The sequence below is a fragment of the Lemur catta genome, chromosome 4, assembly GCF_020740605.2.
Source record: "Lemur catta isolate mLemCat1 chromosome 4, mLemCat1.pri, whole genome shotgun sequence".
NCBI lineage: Eukaryota > Metazoa > Chordata > Mammalia > Primates > Lemuridae > Lemur > Lemur catta.
Window position 1 is genome coordinate 107,041,401 of NC_059131.1, and position 20,818 is coordinate 107,062,218.

The 20,818-nt window shown below is 36.6% G+C and overlaps 1 protein-coding gene across 2 annotated transcripts in view; it reads right to left on the reverse strand.

The window, feature by feature from the left end:
- Positions 1–336: 336 nt before the first annotated feature.
- PDS5A (PDS5 cohesin associated factor A) overlaps positions 337–20,818 on the reverse strand; it is a 128,941-nt gene continuing 108,459 nt past the window's right edge. For both annotated transcript variants that reach the window (XM_045550555.1, XM_045550556.1), the window contains exons 27-33: positions 19,130–19,262; positions 18,362–18,481; positions 15,018–15,080; positions 14,139–14,284; positions 12,705–12,813; positions 7,227–7,579; positions 337–1,510 (exon numbers count right to left, since the gene is read on the reverse strand). In XM_045550555.1, coding sequence (XP_045406511.1) covers positions 1,507–1,510; positions 7,227–7,579; positions 12,705–12,813; positions 14,139–14,284; positions 15,018–15,080; positions 18,362–18,481; positions 19,130–19,262 — 928 coding nt within the window. In that variant the 3' untranslated portion in view covers positions 337–1,506. The remainder of the gene's footprint in view (positions 1,511–7,226; positions 7,580–12,704; positions 12,814–14,138; positions 14,285–15,017; positions 15,081–18,361; positions 18,482–19,129; positions 19,263–20,818) is intronic.

Here is a 20,818-nt window from a genome sequence, read left to right on the forward strand (position 1 = left end):
TCAAGACCCAGTCATAACCCAAACGCTGTTTCCTCCTGCTCACCCGCGGGGGGGGGGGGGGGGGGGGGGGCACCCCGCTGAGGCTGCGGGAGGAGCCCAGGGTGCACACAGGGAGCAAAGACAAGCTCCAAGTTCCTCCTGAATCAGGTCTTGCGATACATCTTCAATATTTTGTTTTTAAATTTATGACTAACACAAAATTAAAAACCCAAGGCATAGCCACTATTTTATATAGATAATGGAGAGTTGACTGTAATCATGTTCTTTATGACTTTAGCCCTTCACATTAAAAAAATTCATAAGGATAAGATAAAAAGATTAAAAAAGACTGCCATATGACATCTAGAAGCATTTATTTTATGCATAAAACTTAAATATGATTATGTGTACACAAGTGTACACGTTGCCTATACTGAACAATGCCAAGAAACAAAATATATTGATGCAACAGTTGTATTCTAAAATAAACAGGAACACTGAGCCCAGACCAGCAGACAAAAGCAAAAACACTTACTTCCCAAAAGCACAATGCTGAAAATTGATAGCAATCCTAAACACCTCCAACTTCCTTACAAGGCTGCCGAAGTCCAACTATTTAAAAAATTGACTTTTTTTACATCAATAATAAAAATCTGGTGACAAACATTATAAAACCAAATGCTGGACAGTCATTACTCCTTTAAAATCCCAAATATTCCATCATAGTCACAGGAGTAAAAACCATTTTAAAGTGATATGCTTTATGAAACAATAATATGTACATTTATTGCAAATTATATTAAACTAAAATGGAGGGGGAATCAAAATATGAAGTTTACTACTTGCAAATCAATAATAATTTTAATTATTTTCTCACTCTGATAAAAATCAGAAAGCAACATTTATAAAATTGCCACCACATCACTTTTCATAGCAGGGAACTGAAATCTGTACATCTCATTTTTGCAGAAAAGTAGGCAGGCAGAAAGAATTATACATAAAAATTTCCAAAAGGAAAACCAAAGAAATATTTAATCTGATCTCTTTTCTTTTAAAAAATTAATTCAGCAGACTTCTATTTTTTCTTGTGTAACATGGGAATTCCTGGCTCTAAAATGGATGAATTTTCAGTGTCAGTGTAAGGGACATGTTGTTACTTTAAAATAAAAACTGCAGCATGGAAATTAATGGTGTATTAAGCATTTAAACTCCAGATATGCAGGAACTGGAACCAAGTGTTAAGCAATTTGCTTAATTATTGACTTTTCATAAGAAAAGTCTGGGGGGAGGGTAGAACAGAGTTGCTTTTAGCCTCTCTCAAGAGTTTCTGCTGTACATTTCCATCAGAGGACTTGTGGTCATGTGAAAAGGAAGTAATAGTTTCTTTCAGTTTTCAAGGCAGAAAGCGTGTGTTCTGAAGTGAACTTCATTTTCTGTTCAGGGACATCGTGAATCCAAGTTTTTGCAGAAGCTGGAGCCTGCTTCTGTTTGGCCTTCATCTTCTCCCTTTGCAAATGAGTTTTCTTTTTACCTTAAGGAGAGGAGTAGAAGAGCACAAAGTTAGAAAAGATGTAGACAGGATATAAACAAAACCAGAATGATTTCATTTCTACAGTTAACTAAAATCTTAAACTATTTTTTTCATTTCTTCACCTGAGACTTCACTTGGTATAAGGAATCTTTTCCTAAACTATATAGAAACAAAACACCAATGAAGAAGTTGTTTTTCAACTATTTATTGCTGCTATGCAATGACCCCTTTACTTCAGATGATAAAAGCTACTTATTTGAAATAGTTGTAATTTTTAATTAACACTTTGAAAAATGACATTGTGGAAGAAAAATTACTGGACACTATGGCAAAACGAATTTATAAGCAGCAAAATAAGTTCTGACCCTTGAGCTGGGTAAACACACACATTTTAGTGTACTAAAAAAATGGGGAGGAAAATTCAGCTTAATTCTGTGAAGAGGTTAGGAGTTCCCCACCTGTAGGGCTGCCCTAGCAGGGAGGGAAACTCTGATCCCTAGCAGCCCGAGAGTGCAACACGGACTCTTCTTCTACCTACTCCTCTTTGTGAGGCGGAAGAACTCAGCTAACAGATGAGAGACAGGGGAAAGAGATGGGCATATTGGTCCTGACCTCATCTAGATTTATTCTTTTGCCCTGAGAGGTGCATCCTGGTCTGTCTGTAGCTCTTCAATTCTGGGGTAAGGTGTCTACTGATTTACCCACTCTGCTTATGTCGTTCTGCATTTTTAATCAGCCTTATCAGTGTTCAATATTATGACTGTCTCATTCTCAACAATTCCAAACCTGGGAGAGAAAGAAAAATACATTCCCAAACCCCAAGACTATATACACATTTTATAAAGGCAACAATGCTACTAAAGCTAAGTGATGGCCGGGGGTGGTGGCTCACGCCTGTAATCCTAGCACTCTGGGAGTCCGAGGTGGGTGGATCGCTTGAGGTCAGGAGTTCGAGACCAGCCTGAGCAAGAGTGAGACCCCGGCTCTACTAAAAATAGAAGGAAATTAACCGGACAACTAAAAATATATATAGAAGAAATTAGCTGGGCATGGTGGCGCATGCCTGTAGTCCCAGCTACTTGGGAGGCTGAGGCAGGAGGATCGCTTGAGCCCAGGAGTTTGAGGTTGCTGTGAGCTAGGCTGATACCACGGCACTCACTCTAGCCCGGGCAACAAAGTGAGACTCTGTCTCAAAAAAAAAAATTACAAAATAAAGCTAAGTGATTATTAATATTCTTATAGAGACTATTAATTTGTTATAACATACAAAGCAAGTTTAATAAAATGATATCAAAGAATCCTCTACAAGCTGCCTGCTGCACCTTCAGGAAGCTTCCCTGTAGTAGCTCTGAGTCCTCAGTATCTCCCTGGCTGCTCGCACAGATTTATAAACGATCCAGATCACTGCAAGAATTTCCTGGACTTGACTCTACGTCCCAAAGTGAATCGCCATCACTTCCAAGCATGTGGCTTCTGAAAAATTTCATATTATTTTGGTAAAAATTTACTTGTTACTGAAAAACTATTCATGTCAAACGAATATACAGTTGTTTAACACACTTAGAGGTTACTTTTACTTTTAACTAAGATACAGACCTATGTGATGTGAGGAAACCTCAATATACAAAAGTGAGCACAGGAAGTCAGTAGATTCTGTTTAAGACAAACAAATCCCAAGATCCTTGAACACTGCAACACTAAGCCCGCTAACCAAAACATGTTAATCCAAAGATGAGAAAACTATAGTCTGTTATCCTATAGAAATTCTCTTTAAATTTACAGATTCCCCAGAAGTCCCAAGTTTGAGAACTATTTCTCCACTGATATTTATTGATAATCTCTTCTTTGTGGAAGAATTTGGCTTTAAGTTTAAGCAAAACATTCAAGAATCAGCAGACCTATTAAAAACTCATTTTCAATGTAAAACATTTGGAATTGTTTCCCATTTGCACAATATAGCTCCAACAAATAGAGGAAAAACAAGTGAACCAAACTACTAAACAGATGATCAGTCCCTCACCCAAAACTCACAGAAAGTCAACATTAACATCTAGTTAATACTGTTAACTGTTTCCTGACCACAGTGCAAAATGGCTGGTTTTTAGAAATGTATTGGGTGAATTGAAGGAATTTTTTCAAAATAAGTTAACAATTTCAAATGAAGCCCAAAATATAATCAGGAAAACTTACTGGAAGCAGCACATACACAAATAGTTGAGGGAATACATTTACTGCAAAAATGCAAAAGGGATCTAAATATTCTCAAGTTAACTTTAAAAGTTAAAATGCTCAGCATCAACTATCAGATAAAATCTATGTCAGTAAATTTCTACATATACTCTTTATGTTTTAGTGGAATAAAATATCCTTGAACCAGTAAATAAATCATGTAAGTGGGGACCATGCTAAAAAAATTATTGGCCTAATGTTGTCGATAAAAACCTAGTAAGGGGTTAGCGCTGGCCACTTAGCAGAAGTGAAGGCTGTGGTATGAAAGCGGCTCTAGAGGCTAACACCGGTCAGAATTCTACCTGAGGCTGAAGGAGTAAATGAGGTAACAAACATAAGGCACCTAGATTGTAGTTGGCATTATTAGGGCCTTGAAAATGGTTTTTATTAATTATTTAATGATAAAATCTAAACAATCAAATGATATGATAATAAATACCAAGTAATAAAATTGGATAAGTTTTCCAGAGTTGGTGCTAGCAGATAGTGTTACTTTGGGGCAAGCGGGAATCCTGTACTCAGAGCGACAAAGGAGTTCAGAGTAAAGATGATCAGGGTGACGTTAGAAGAAAGACACTTTTGAGATGTTACTGCGCAGAGTTGTGACCAGAGCAGGAAATGGCCATCTGGGCAGTGAAAACTTAAGCAAGTGAAAGGTGTGGGGAACCATGCAAGGGCAAGGGAAGACTGACGCAGTGGTCACGTGGAGTCAGAATGCAGGGCCACAGAAGCACGAGGCGCCTAAGCCTCATTTATCAAATGAAACCCAGGGGTAACTATTAATACCTGGTGCTTCAGACATGATGACACAATCCGAGGCCCCTAAACAGAGCTGACTCTATCACCCTGGGTTCCTCCATAGCTGGGAAATGTTTGATGGCTCTCAGGCCTGGCAACCCTATTTCTTCTCTTCCCAGTGAGCTGGTTGAAACTGTAATGACAACCGTAACAGGATGACTCAAGGGACTAAATATTCAGAACTGACCAGCCATGAGAGCTGTCACCTGTACTTGATCCTCACTAGGCCTCAGGAAAATACAGGTGGAATGTCAGATCACTCACAGGTAGTACGTGCAGGTAACAAAAGCTATGTTTAGAATCTTGTAGAAAGGTGGAAGCTACAGTTCTATGTGAAATACAGTTAGCACTTCCAGGATTTTGACCATTTGATGTTTTCTCCTGAAATTGAGGCATAGTTAAAACATCTGTTGAGTCACCATCAAGGAACTTTTGTTTTAATGTATCTGTCTAATCCATAGTTTATTGGCAAATACACACTAAAACACCTCCTTTTACATACTGAGGGAAAAAATCCCAAAATAATAGGGCCCTGAATGTTCATAGTTTAAAACTGTTTCAAAATACTAGTAATCCATACGCCAGAGAGACGTAAGCGCAGCCACCCCTGCGAGTGTCACAGCGAGGCAGGTAACACAGGGTGTCCCGGATCTGAAGCCCTCCCCTGGGTAGCACGGGCCAGGTGACCTGAGAAAGGTCTTTCCAGGTCTTCATTTCCTTACCTCTAATTCAGGGCTGTGCTTGCTTCACAATGGTTGTTGGCAAGTCAGATATATGCTCACTGAACTTTTCCTATTATCACTATTATTTTTTTTTCTCTCTCTTTTTTTAATATTTTTGTTTTATAAACGGCATTTCTAGAAGCACTATTATTACTACTAATATAGATGCCAGGCACTGTATCAAATACCTTCTATACATAATTCTAACTAATTTTTACCACAGTCTTGTTCTTAGCATTGGATGCTTCGTTTAAGTTTGCCACCTTCAGAAACATCTGATTATTCTCTTGGTTTCCCTCTCTAACCCTAAAATTGCAAGGGTTTTGTTTGCATGTACTCTGAAAGGGCTTAAAAAGATGACCAAAGTTGGTCTCGTTTAACCTGTGATTATTATTATTTTTCTGTAGTGATGAGGTCTCACTATGTTGCCCAGGCTGGTCTTGAAGTCCTAGCTTCAAGCGATCCTCTTGCCTCTGCCTCCCAGAGTACTGAGATTACAGGCATGAGCCACTGCACCTGGCCTAACCTATGATTACTTTAAATAAATGAGCTATTTTGTTTAATAGTTATTAAAACTGTGTGTAAACATATTCCATTTTATGGAAACTATCAAATATATGAACTATATTAGTTATTTAAAACACACAAGCAAATATTTTCAAAGTATCCACTGTAATGCCAGTTTTGTAAACTGCACAGCGACTAGAATTAAGGCTTAAATTTTTTTTTTTTTTAGAAGCGTGGTCTCACTATGTTGCCCAGGCTGGCCTTGAACTCCTGGGCTCAAGTGATCCTCCCTCCTTGGCCTCCTGAGTAGCTGGAACTACAGGTGTGTGCCACCAAGCCCAGCTAAGAATTAATTTTAATCTTAAAAGTACAACCTAGCATGGTGGTCCCAACTCTGGAGTCACACTGCCTTGGTTTTACTTTAATCCTGGCTCCACCATGTATTTGAGCAAAGGGGACAAAAGCTACCCAGGCCCTCTATCCCGGAGGCTCCTCCACACTGCAAGCTGGGGATGATGATGGTACTTACCACATAGAGCTGTTTTAAGGATTCAATGGGTTAACAAATAAAGAACTTAGTAGTGAGTCTGGCTCACGGCATATTAGAAGCCATGAAATGTTGTAAAAGATGTCTAGAAGCATTTAAAATGCATAGAAATACAATAGCCCCAAATCTCAGAATGTAATAAATGGTAATATTTTAAATGTACTTATACATATGCTTCAGGGACACTGCACTTTATAAAAATACTGAAGCAGGATAGTATTCTGAGCTGATCATAACTGGGACTCTAGAAGAAATTCAGATGCTTACAATCTAATTCAGGGGTAGATGAGTTAGCTATATAAGGAGAAAGGAGGAGGACAGGGTGAGTTCTAATTGTAGGCCGACATGAAAGGAGCTACCTTCTAGATCTCCAAATGGGGCATCATTGTCACACTGTGGAAAATCCAAAATCCCAGCCCAAGAATAATCAAAGATGAGCAGCTGTGAGACTGTTTCACTGGGCAGGGTAGGGGAGAGGCACGTTGCTGATCTATATTAAAATTAACTATAACAAGAAGAATTAAAGAGCAGGCTATCCTTGGTCACATCTCATCAGTATCTTCTCCATTCTGGGATATTGTGTCCAAAGGTAATCCTTTATGTTATGTTATGTAAACCTATGCAACAATTTGAAGGACACCAGACAAAAGATATTCTCTTTGCTAATAAATAGAAAAATCAAAATACTATGTACTAAATAAAAATTAACCAAAGAAAAAAGGGAGATCTTCTTCAAATTAGTGCCTTAAAAATGGAGATTATGAGATAAAAACAAATGCCATTATAACTTCCTCAGGAAAACCAAATACAATTTTCATTCCCAAATGCCTATGTGTTTCGGGTGATTGGCACACACTAAGAATAAAATAAAAATGCCTGAACTCAAAATTCAGGAAGAAATGATGTATATTACCTCTGTAAGTCAATTTGTCTCTCTGCTGGTGCTGCCTTTTTGGCGACGTCTTGCAGTTTGGGTGCTTTGGCATTACCTGTTTCCAAACCCCCAGAGCTTTCCTGGCTGGTTGCAGGTCTTTTCCTTCCCTTGCTAATAGGTTTATTTATATCATCATTTTTGGTTGCATTGCCCTGAGATTCAGACTTGGGTCGACGTCCTCTCCTGGGTTTGGAAGGGGCAGGCGGTCCTGATTCATCTACTTTCTCATCTGTTTTGTGTTGGATATTCTCTGCACCAGCTGCTGTTACTGTTCTTTTCTTTCCTCGATCACTGCTGATGTTGCCCTGGGTAGCCTGATCAGAGTTAATTTCCTAAAAGAGCACAAAACAATTCTATAAACATAAATTCCTTAAATATCAATGACCTGTCCTATAAAAAAGTATTTGGAAAGTATTTTAAAGGAGGTGGGATTCCTGGGCTTCTAGTTAATTGCTTATATCCCATTAGGAAGTAATGAGGAGAGGGGCTGGGCTGGGAGCTAGCACGGTGCTTGGCACATATAATGTGCTCAATAAATGTGCATTAAAACACAAGCAGTAAATATCAAGAAAACCATACTTGTTTTGCTACCATATCTATTCCAAAAAGTTTTTTTAAAAATTTGAGACAGAGTCTTGCTCTGTCACCCAGGCTAGAGTGCAGTGGTTTCATCATAGCTCACAGCAACCTCAAACTCCTGGGCTCAAGTGAATCTCCTGCCTCAGCCTCCCGAGTAGCTGGGACTACAGGTGCATGCTACCACGCCTGACTAATTTTTGTATTTTTAGTGGAGGCAGGGTCTCGCTCTTGCTCTTGCTCGCAAGCTCAAGCAATCCTCCCACCTCAGCCTCCCAGAGTGCTAGGATTACAGGTGTGAGCCACAGCGCTTGGCCCCAAATGAAAAAGGCCTTATATCATGGATGATGTGTTCTAAATTTATCACTTTTCAAAAGGAGCATTTTCATAAATCAATATGCTATTTTCTATATGATGCATCTAATGATGACAATCTTTGTAGTTCTGTGACATAAAGTATTTGAATTCTCACTCCATTCATTAATTCAAACTTTCGTCTCTTTTTATGGCATCAATCATTAACCTTTTCTTTGAACATTTTCTTTTTTTCTTGTTCTAGTTTAGCATGTATTAAGTTATCTAAAATGTTCAAAGTAATAAAATTCCATTTTACCATAATAAACATAATGGAGAAATAATAGTTTTCAGAATGAAAGTGACCTTTATATGAATGATATTTAGGAAATAATTATAATTTTAATTGATAACTTTAATTGATTAAAAGGAAGCAGAGTAACACTATTATCATCGAAAAAATTAGACTATGTATTTTTGAGCCATGGCCTCACTCTGTTATCCAGGCTGAAGTGCACTGACCTAATTACCGCTCACTGCAGCTTCAAACTCCTGAGCTCAAGCGATCCTCTTTCCTCAGCCTTCTGAAGAGCTAGAATTACAAATGCACACCACTATGCCCAGCTAATTTTTCTATTTTTTGTGTGTGTAGAAATGGGGTCTTGCTATGTTGCCCAGGCTGGTCTTGAACTCCTGGCCTCAAGTGATCCCCCTACTTCAAGCCTCCTGAGTAGCTGGAACTACAGGTGTGTACTATCACATCTGGTTATTTATAAAAATGTGTCTTCCTATGTTGCCCAGGCTGGTCTCAAAACTTCTGGCCTTGAGCAATGCTCTTCCTTCAGCCTCCCAAAATGCTGAGATTACAGGCATGAGCTACCAAGCCTGGTCTATATCTTCTTAATTAATTTTCATTTTCCCCAGAAAATCTTTCCAGAATGACTGGGGGAAAAACATTACAAATCTTCATGTTTCAAGAAAAATTAATTAAATGAAAGCTCCTGGGAGTAGTAATTTAAGTAAGAAAAATTCACAAATCAGTGTTTTACTCCAGGGTTTAATGTTAAGCCCCACTTTAAGAGAACAAGTAATACACAAAAGGACCAAGAGAGTAAGGTGGCCCACAAGAGTAGAACCGCACAAACAATACATTATGGATCAGAGAAGCGATACACAAAGTCATTGTAGGGAAAGATGGTGATTCCTGGGCAAAACAAGATGCACGCACAATACAACTAAGTATTATTAACCTGAAGTAGGAGCCATTCGTTCAGGTGAATGTCTATTAGGTGTTGTGGCTATTCTGTACAGACTGGAAAACAAAACTGATACGGGTCCTGTCCTCATGTAGGTTAGAATGGTAGGTGACTAATTTTTTAAAAAATAAATATTTAAGTATGAATTACCTGAGTGCTAAGAGGTTAAAGAACAGGGTGTTCTGAAAAAAAAAAAAAATCAGAGGAAGCATCAGTTTCTAACTGGTCCTTTGGGGAAATATTATTTAAATAATATCAGTACAGGACCCTGTCATATGAAAGTGAAGTATTCTAGACAGAGGGAAAAGACAGCATAAAGTACATCAAGAGGGAAAGTATTCGGCAGATTTAAGGAATCTAGACAGTAAGGAGCGATGGGAGAGAGGCATAAGAAATGTAGGAGAAGCAGGAATGGGATGGATCATAAATGCCTTATAGGACATGTTAAGAAATTTTGATTTTATTCTAATGCTTAAGAAAGTAATTTTTAAACAGAGGACAAACATAATCCAAATTACATTTTTAAAATACCACACTGGCTGCTATAAGGCAATTGGATTGAAAGGGAGCAAGAATGTTAACAAGATGGTAAAATAATTATAGCATCAGAAGTTGAGTTAGACAAGACAAAGATAACAATTTTAAAAGGGGAAAATATGAACGGGCAATTTACAGAAGAGCATATCCAAATGGTCAACAAACATACTGGCTGTCAGAGAAACGCCAATTAAAATAGTCGGGGTAGTAGTTTCAATATTGAAGGTTGAAAAAAATTCAAAAGAACTGTAAAACCTGTTGTTGGTGGGTATGCAGAGAAAAAAGTACTCTCATATTCTGCTGGTAGAAATGTCAAGTATTCCAAACTTTCAGGAAATCAATATGGAAATATCTAAAATCTGTGATGTATTTATCTTTTGAGCAATCCCACCACTAGGAACTTAGCCCACAAAAATAAAAGCAGCAGTAGGTGTGCTTTTATTTATTTTATTATTTATTTATACACAGTAAATTTATAAAGAATATTATAACACTGTAGTGGCAAAAAAGGAGAAACAAAGTATATGTGTATATACACGTGACAATGATAAGGCTATAGAGAAAAAAGGGACATACACAAATTAGATTGTTTGAAAAGGAAAAGAGTTGATGTTAAAAATCATAGACATGGGCCGGGCGTGGTGGCTCACACCTGTAATCCTAGCACTCTGGGAGGCCGAGGTGTGTGGATCGTTTGAGCTCAGGAGTTCAAGACCAGCCTGAGCAAGAGTGAGACCCGTCTTTACTAAAAATAGAAAGAAATTAGCTGGACAACTAAAAATATATAGAAAAAATTAGCCGGGCATGGTGGCACATGCCTGTAGTCCCAGCTACTCAGAAGGCTAAGGCAGTAGGATTGCTTGAGCCCAGGAGTTGGAGGTTGCTGTGAGCTAGGCTGATGCCACAGCACTCTAGCTCAGGCAACAAAGTGAGACTCTGTCTCAAAAAACAAAACAAACAAACAAAAAAAATCATGGACATGATCACGTTTACACATTTACGAAAATTACATACTTGTGCATATGTTCAAAGAGCCATGCAAAAGCCAAATAAAGAGGGAACCAGTTGTCTCAGGTACTAAGAAAAAGAAAACTCCCAGAGGACAATAATGGCAATATTGCTTGCCTGAATCCATGGGATATGTGTGTCATGGTTCTGCTTTTAACTACCTCTCATATTCATCCTTCATATTACAATTTCCCCCACACAGTAAATAATAGGAGAAAATGCGCCAATTTGTAAACATGCATATCCACTTTGCTGAATAATTTTCACATATATGAACTGATAAATTGGTTTATACATCATTTTCTTTGAGAAATTGATTAACAAGAAACACTCCCTTGGATCTTCATATATATTTTTAGCATACTAACAGGATAGTTTTTTGAGCCGATGGGGCAGAGAATCAGACCGAGGAAAGAAATGTCCCTATAAATGTATGGGGACCTGACCAGGAAGTCATCATGCTTTGGTAAAAATATAAGCCTCATCTCTTCAGACTGCAGGGAATTGGTTAAAATAGGCTTTGGAAGTATGAGTTAAAATGAGGGTTTGGAATAATATATTACAGATCAATCAGAAAGTAAGGCCTTTTGTTTATCAGAAGAATTTAAATATCCAATTTATCAAAATGACATATAGTTTTAGGCAGAGGGTGAAAAAGTTACAGATGACTGGTTGCACTAGATAAACATTTGCATGTCTACCAATGTACCACCTCGTAATGTGCATGATATCACTGGATGTCTGTGGCAATATGTATTTCTGTATCTAGGTTTATGTTAAGACTGCTTAATTCCACACAAGGATCCTATAATATTCAATCTTTTCATTCCTAGATTCAAGAGTTATGACAGTGAGAGGTACCCTGTTACCTGAATCCGCTGGCATGCTGTACTTCAAATAGCAAGAAGCAAAAATTTAGATAGCGAGAATCTGATCTAAAAATTTATCCTTATATACTCAGGTTGAGTTCAGATAATGAGAGTTTAGAAAGGAAAAGTTAAGCTACTGTGGAAAAACTCAAAGTCCTACTATTTTTTATGTACTTGAGGGTAATACCTAAAATATTTGATGACCAGAATAAATCTATGGTGAACAATAAAAAGATAAGCATGTCAAGAATATGATTCTGTGGGAAAAAAAGATACTCAGTATCTTTGAGCCATTCCAACTGAGGTAAGTTAACAAGTTCACATTATAGTTGAACGGAAGCTTAGAGAAGTCAAGCAATCTGTCCAAATCAACACAGACAGTGAGTGGCAGAGCAAGGATGCAGAATCAGGTCTGTCTGATGCTCCCACCAATTATGTGATAATCCTTTCTCTCTTGCCAAAAAATTGTTAAAGAAAATTGGGTGCCATAATTTAAAGATCAACAATGAAGAATGCAGCTGTTAAATAAAAACTCAAACACACTTTAAATGGCTAAATCATAAAAATACAGTAAAAACAAAACAGAGTGCTGACCTCTGACAAGAATCAACAAACTTTTGAAAAGATCTCAAAAACTCTCAATTCTTATCCTTTCAAAGTGTTGGGATGGGTAGTGTGGGAGAGGGATACCATTGTGGGTGACCACAAAAATTCTTGTAAAACAAAGTGGGAGCATGTAAGCAGAATCAGTTTTGGAGAGTGAGGAAGAGTCAGTACTGCAGGGAGTGGTAGAGACACATGTATAAAATGCAGTATGGACATTAACCTGCTGGCTGTGTTTTTCTTGCCCTTGCTACAAAATGTTAGCAAGATTCCAATTATGGGAAAAAACCCACTTGTTAAACTTTTAAATTTACCTTATTCTTTACGGGGTCAATATTCTTTACAGGTGTGACAGAAATAATTCTCACAGGGTTCTCTTCATTTTCACTACCTCCAGTTTCTGCTGCCTCTGCACTCTGTTCCCTGTTGAAGAAAAATAAACCAAGGCTTCTTATTTCACTACATGAATAGAAGTTCACTCATACTACACCAATAAGGAAAGGGTTAGGCTGGTTTAGAAACCTCACCATGTGAAGCAACAATAGCAAGATTCAGATCTCCTACAGTTACGGACGACTGCTTTATTATATCATGTTACACTGATTTCCATTTAACCACAAAAACAGAAGACACAATTGACTGCCTAAAACCATCTCACAAAAGGATAGTCAAGAAACACAATAATAAAACTATTCTAAAGCTTTATCTCTTAGGAGTATTAATAGAACCCCCTCCAAACAAAAATAAAACTATAGACCACAGTATAGTAATTTCCATAATGCTCTGGAAGAGAGGGGCTATAAGGAGAAGAGGCCACTTGAGAGGTATTTGACCTCCATCATCTCTTTAAACCACAGCTGTTCCACATTAATTTATTTTATATTTTGGGGTCTACTGCTGAAAATGGTTTAAAACATCACTGTTTGAGTTTATTCTTAAGATTTCTTGTGTAAGAATAAAATCTTTAAAAGCTTCAATATTTAGTATTGATAAGAGTAGGGTCAGAAATGATAAAAGTTTGAAGTGATGGGTATACCAATTACCCTGATTTGATCACTGTACATTGTATGCCTACGTCAAAATGTCACATGTACCCCATAAATATGTATAATTATTATGTATCAATAAAAAATTATGTTTACATAATAGAAGAAAAAGAGTAGGATCAAGTGGAATTTCTTACGCAGTGGCTAATGCAGCAAATGCTTGATATGTTGATATAAACACAGAACACTTTTATAAGTGGAAAATGTTAGAATGATATTTTAACTCATACTAATCTGAGTTAAAAATTAAAAAGCAATTCAATTTATTTAAAAGAGTTATATTTTCACAGTTTTCCTAAATGTTGAATTTTCTTTTTTTTGAGATGGTGGTGGGGTCTTGCTATGTTGTTCAGGTTGGTCTTGAACTTCTGGGCTCAAGCAATCCTCCCACCTAAGCTTCTTGAGTAGCTGAGATTACAGGTGCAAGCCACTGTGCCCGGCTCCTGAATTTTCTTATATATAAAAAAATAAACATTTCCATGTAAATTAGTTATAATATATTACAAATTCTTATATTTTCTCTGTTAAATTTTCTACACACTTAGCATGCTATGTGGTTTCAAAATGTATAGTCCACTCTTGATTTTCATCATTAAAAATACGAAAAATTTATCAGTGTTATTTTGTACCAAAACACAGAATATATTAAAAGATAAACCAAGTAGTGAGTGCTAGTAACAAAAACAATTGGAGAAAAATTGCCTTGATCGATTTCCGGTTGCAGGGCTCAGCTCTGAATTTACGTTAATATTGCTTCCAGTCTCAGTGCCAGTGCTTCTAACATAGGGTTTCCTTCCTGTTGCTGATAAAGGCTTGTTGACTGCACCTAGTACTCCAGCAGGCTTTGGCTAAAAAATCACACACACACATTATTTCATAACTTACTGAATGGAATACATGTAAAGTTAGACACATATGAGAGAGATTGTTCAGCCTAAGCCAAGGGATTTTTTATTACCTTGGAAAGTCAACCTTAAATTTATTAGAGATGATAATTCTGTAAAATTGTGTTTGGTTATTTTAATACAATTAAAAGTCATAAGCATTAACTCTACTTAATAACTAGACAGTATTTATTATCCCTGAATATTCAATCAAAATAAAGAGGACCCCTAAAATACAGTGAAATATATAATAAAATGTCTTATAAACAAACTATTGAATATATATAGCAATAGTTTAGTAACTGTTTACTAAAAATCAAATTTCCTTTTGTTCTTTTAGGTGCCATTACATTACTTTTACAGAATATAAATTGCAGAGCTCATTAGTACCTTAACATTATTATTTCTCTTTATCTTGTACATCTAAGGTTATTACACCATGTCTCAGGAAAGTCTGCTTTGTGGATTGTAAATAAATGGAAGCTTATCATTACTGATGAGAAAAGCACAGTAGCAATTCAGAAGACATGACAGAAAAAGTGTGAGAATGCAGCTGCTTTAGATGCTACAAATTTACATGATCCCTAAGAATCAGGAACTATAAATTCTAGGGGACATTTAAAAGGTATTTTATAAGAATAGCAGAAGTAATATATATATATGAAACAAAGATCTCCAATTATCAAGAACATAATACCTTTCCTGTTAACAGAAGTACTCTTGTCTCTTCTGAAATATAACTTTTGTCATTACAAAAGTCCTATTTAAAAAAAAAAAAAGGATGACACATTAATCAAAGTGAACATGTATATTTTTATTGTCTCAATAAGACTTTTCAGGCTTTGTGCCTTGCAATAATAATTACATTGGTGCTAACATATATACCAATTCATCAAATAATCAAAACATGTTTAATGAGCCATATCATATATCTAGCTTTAAATTAAATCAATGGCACATAAGACTTAGGCAAATGTCAGAGGTAAATTTCCTAAATCACATTTTTTTTTTGAGACAGAGTCTCACTTTGTTGCCCGGGCTAGAGTGAGTGCCGTGGCATCAGCCTAGCTCACAGCAACCTCAGACTCCTGGGCTTAAGCGATCCTACTGTCTCAGCCTCCCGAGTAGCTGGGACTACAGGCATGAGCCACCATGCCCGGCTAATTTTTTTTTTTTTGTATATATATTTTTAGTTGGCCAGATAATTTCTTTCTATTTTTAGTAGAGACGGGGGTCTCACTCTTGCTCAGGCTGGTCTCGAACTCCTGACCTCGAGCAATCCACCCGCCTCGGCCTCCCAGAGCTAGGATTACAGGCGTGAGCCACCGCGCCCGGCCCTAAATCACATTTTAAATAAAGTATACTCTTATTTTTTCATATTGTTCAGTGCAGTCTCCAGTTTATTCATTAAATTATCTTCACCTTCTCCACTTTATCATAAAATCAACTTTTGGGCTCTCAAAGTATCCAATATGATACTATGTACATACTAGACACACTTAATATTCACCGAAGGAATTCCACACTAGATCTTAAGAAAATTATCCTCATTGAAAAATATCTGTCACTTTAATTTAAAATATTTTGTTTCTTAGAACCTAAGTAGACTGACAGTCTAAATCACAATGGTAAATATACCATCAAAATATAATTAAGTGAATATTAATGTTCTTTGATAGCAGTGATATCAACCAGTTAATAAACGAATTAAACCAAATGCAGACAATTATGGAACTTTTTTGAAAGTTTTATCTATGCAAAATTTAAGAGTTCAAATTTGATCCTCTGATGCCTCTCCCTGTTAAATATTCTGAAAATTGCAAACAAACCACAATGGTGTGTCACTGAAGCAAAAGTATCTACTACAATCAAGAAATTAAATAACTTTTAAGTACTATCATTAAAAATATATTTTTTCTTTCATTAAATTTACCTTCACACTAGTTTCATGGGAAAGAACAAAGGGCTTAAGTATGCCAGTGAGGAAATCACACTTTTGTCATCCGTGCTAGACAAAGCTGTATCATTTATTATGCACAAAGGCTTTTATGCAGATAAAATAAATGTTATGGGGTCTGGGCACCAAAGTTCATTCACTTCATTCATGAAGATACACTATTAGCTTCACCAGGCTCACTATCTGAACAAGCCTAGTGTTCAAGAGTTTGAATTAGTAGCAGATTAAAAGCAGCATATTAGAAAAAGAAATGTGGAAAGTTACATATTGAAAATAGAAAAACTCAGGCTGTTATTCAGACTAAAACACTGTACACTGCAGATAACAAAAGAAAAACCGATGGAAAAATACTGTTTGTGAGACCATGTAGGTGCAGTGACAAACTGCAACTTAATTCCTGATTATGGTATCACAGCAGTTACAGAGATTCTATCTGGGTACCATTTCAGTCAAGATGGCCCTGGGTCAACAACAGGATAAATTTAAATTCCAGAGCTCACTTAGGAATATTCATGAAGATCAGTAGATTCAATTAGAAGGCAAATACTTTTGCAATTCTCATTATTGCTATCAAAAGCCAGGCATAGTAAATGTTGAATACTAAATCAATAATGAAAATCAGATTAAATTTTAGCAAAGTATAGCATTCAAATTAGGAAGCTCTATTTCCTAGAATGTTCTTTTGCAGGATACTCAAAGGGGATTGTTACTGAGGCGTATCTATCTATAGGTTTGAAGATGTGTAAAAATGTTTTAAATGTTCTATTTTACTCCAATTAAAAATATTTGGGATTCCACTTTTTATTTTTATTTCAGCATATTATGGGGGTACAAAACTTTAGGTTAGGTATATTGCCCTTGCCTCCCCTCCTTCCCCCAGGGGATTCTGTTTTTTGAATAAATCACAGGAAAGTTAAACAAACTTCAAAATACCACCTAAAAGGAATAAATAAAAGATACTTTTAAAAAGTTCTGCCACGTGCAGTGCGTCATGCCTGTAATCCCAGCTACTCATGAGGTTGAGATGGTAGGATCACTTGAGGCCAGGAGTTCGAGATTAGCCTGGGTGATATAGCGAGACCCCATCTCAAAAAAAAAAAAAAACCCCACAAAAAATGAAAAAAACTCCACCCCCACACACAAAAACAAAAAATAAAGTTTTAAAAAATCCAAATTAGCTCGAAAACCTTATAGAGCTTGGGTTATCTGGAAAATTTACTTACACAGAAAACTTAATTTGCTGACAGCAAAATAAATGTGCCATGTGTATTATTAATACTATTTTCTGAACGCTTCTATGTGATAAACTCTTCATATAAACCTAGATACTGGTAATTGTTCATATGTATTATTAACACCTGCATTATAGAGATGAAGAAATTGAGGCTTATAGGAGTTAATTTATCCTTCAAGTTAGAAGTAGTTGATTAGAATTCCAGACTATTAATTGCCAAGACCAAATCCATTAACCCTAACATTTTATTTCATATATAGTCATATTTATGTTTATATTGGACTAGATATTTCAATTTTTTCTTGTCTGTAAAAATACTAACATTGTTTTAATAAAACAAGATTAAAATAATTTTAAAAATCTGGAAACTCCCAGCCTGAGGAAGAGCGAGACCCCGTCTCTACTAAAAAAAAATAGAAAGAAATTATCTGGCCAACTAAAAATCTATATTGAAAAAATTAGCCAGGCATGGTGGCACATGCCTGTAGTCCCAGCTACTTGGGAGGCTGAGGCAGTAGGATCGCTTAAGCCGAGGAGTCTGAGGTTGCTGTGAGCTAGGCTGACACCAGGGCACTCATTCTAGCCTGGGCAACAAAGCGAGACTCTGTCTCAAAAAAAAAAAAAAAAAAAATCTGAAAACTCCTCTTCATACTAGAAATTCCCAGAAGGAGCAACAACATGCTTGATTTATATTCTATTCTACAGGGAATGATGTTGCTCAGGGCTTGGAAGACAATCTCTCATTCCTTGATAAACCCAGAGGTATTTTTTTACTCTATAGTCAAGACAATCCAATATTTGCCACTAGTGTTGATAGTGAGTGGTAGAAAAATGAGTGAAAGAAAATTACCTTTTCAGGTTGTGTAAAAAACTTCAATGGGAGGACTGGGTCCTTTGGTGAATCTGCATTGCACAAAGCACTTTTACTGTTTATAACACACAGAGCCACATCACATACTGTATAAAGTTTCTAGGGAGGGAAAAAAAAAAAGATATGTAACTTTCAGTGTTGCAAAGTGATCACAATTACCAATTCCAGCAAATACATAAATTATACATGTGGTTATTACTTATTCCTTGAACATTTCATATTTCTGTTCAATACTGTTTATGTAGCCTCTTGATAAAAAACAGAAAACAAAATCCCTCTACTTTAACATGAACGCTAAGTATGCATTAAAAATAAACAAACAAACCAAAGAAAGCACCCAAAAAGAATAACTCTTGGCCAAGCGTGTGGTGCTTGTGTGTAGTCCCAGCTACTCGGGAGGCTGAGGCATGAGGATCGCTTGAGCCTAGGAGTTTGAGGTTGCAGTGAGCTATGATGACGCCACTGCACTCTACCTGGGGTGACAGAGTGAGACCCTGTCTTAAAAAAAAAACTCTTATTAAAAGTTCCTAAGACATCACCGTTGTACACTATTCTTACCACCCTCCTACTATGCAGAAATTTTAATGCCTTTTTCAGAGTATTAAAGATTGCAAAAATGAAATTCACTTGTAATGAAATACAATAACTGACTATAAATATATTTTGTAGATATTTTGCAATTTAAATTCTTACATAATGGTCATGATAATATGGTTTTAACATCCACTGGTCTAACACTCATCTTACTTCATTTGTCTTGGATTCATCTGGAGACTGGGCATCCCTGGTTAATTTGATGTTCTCTGCCATCTTCTTCATAAAGGCATGGCTGTTGTTTTCATTCTTTGTCATTAAAACTTCAAGCATGAACCACAGGCACCTAAATGGTAAACACGTTAAAGACAACCCTAACTACTAACAGAAACATATTATCCTGTTAATATTTAATTCAAATGGAAAATTAAATCACAAAATATATTAAAAGTGAAAATACAGCTTAACATGAGAAATTCTGGCAGTTTCATGAGGTACATAAAGACTCACCCTATAGGACTCCAAAAGTTTAGATGTGACATGTCTTAACACTTGGCAATAATGAGCAAACCAACATATAGCAATGTCTTGGCATTTTGACTATTTGTAAGCTATGCAGAGGGTCTATGATTGGTATGGAGTTCTGCTGAGTGAGATACAAGTCTGTACATACCATGAGGCTGATGTGTATGATAACCAGCCACTCAGCTAAGCAGTCACATCTCAAACCATTTTTGCTGTTTTTCTACTTGTCACTGTATACTCATTTAACACATTAAGTGTCTGAAGTGCTAGCTTGAATTTCTGTCTTTCTTTCTTTTTTTTTGAGACAGAGTCTCACTCTGTTGCCAGGCTAGAGTGCCGTGGCGTCAGCCTAGCTCACAGCAACCTCAAACTCCTGGGCTCAAGTGATCCCTCTGCCTCAGCCTCCCGAGTAGCTGAGATCACAGGCATGTGCCACCATGCCCGGCTAATGTTTTCTATATATTTTTAGTTGTCCAGCTAATTTCTTTCTATTTTGTTCTTAGTAGAGACGGGGTCTCGCTCTTGCTTAGGCTGGTCTCTAACTCCTAAGCTTAAACAATCCTCCCGCCTCGGCCTCTCAGAGTGCTAGGATTACAGGCGTGAGCTACCATGTCCAGGCGGTAGCTTGAATTTCTAAGTAAAAGTGAATCCCAAATCATGCTGAACATTAGAATCACTTGGGGCATTTAAATCAATAAATCTGGGGGTGGTGCCTGTTTGTAGTAAATCCCCAGGATGGTTCTCAGGTAGTCACAGGATTACTGCTTTACTGCAGCAACAAAGGAGAAATTATTTGATGGTATTCCTTGTAAAATTCTTTGTCTTTATCTCATATAAAAGTTTAAAGAGACATTTAAGGCATTAGGTATTTAGCTTAACAGCTTACATGATATTTGGTAGTTTCAACAGTATTTATTAACTTTGGCAAAGAGTTGTTAACTCTACTTAGATACTAAATGGCTGTTGGAATCCTGGACAAACCAAATAAAGGAGAATAAGGAATAACAATAAATATATATACAATAACAAGTAGCTAATATTTAATGAATGCTTACTATTAGGCATTAGGCTAAGTACTTTCCGTTACTCTCATTTAATCCTCAGATCTCTATAAAGAATATGAAAAATCACCCCCATTTTACAGATAAAGAACCTCTCTAAAAGGTTTTTAGAAGGGTTAAGTTACCTAAGGTACAGAGATAAAAAGATGGAAATAGGGTTAAAACCAGGTCTGACTTTATACTTTTAACAAAAAAATAAAAAATAAATACAAGAAACATTACCTGAGCAACTATGTGCTGGACAAAGATGACAATATTGGGCCCATGAATTCTACAAGTTTGAGGGATTCTATTTGTTTATGTAAACACTAAAAAC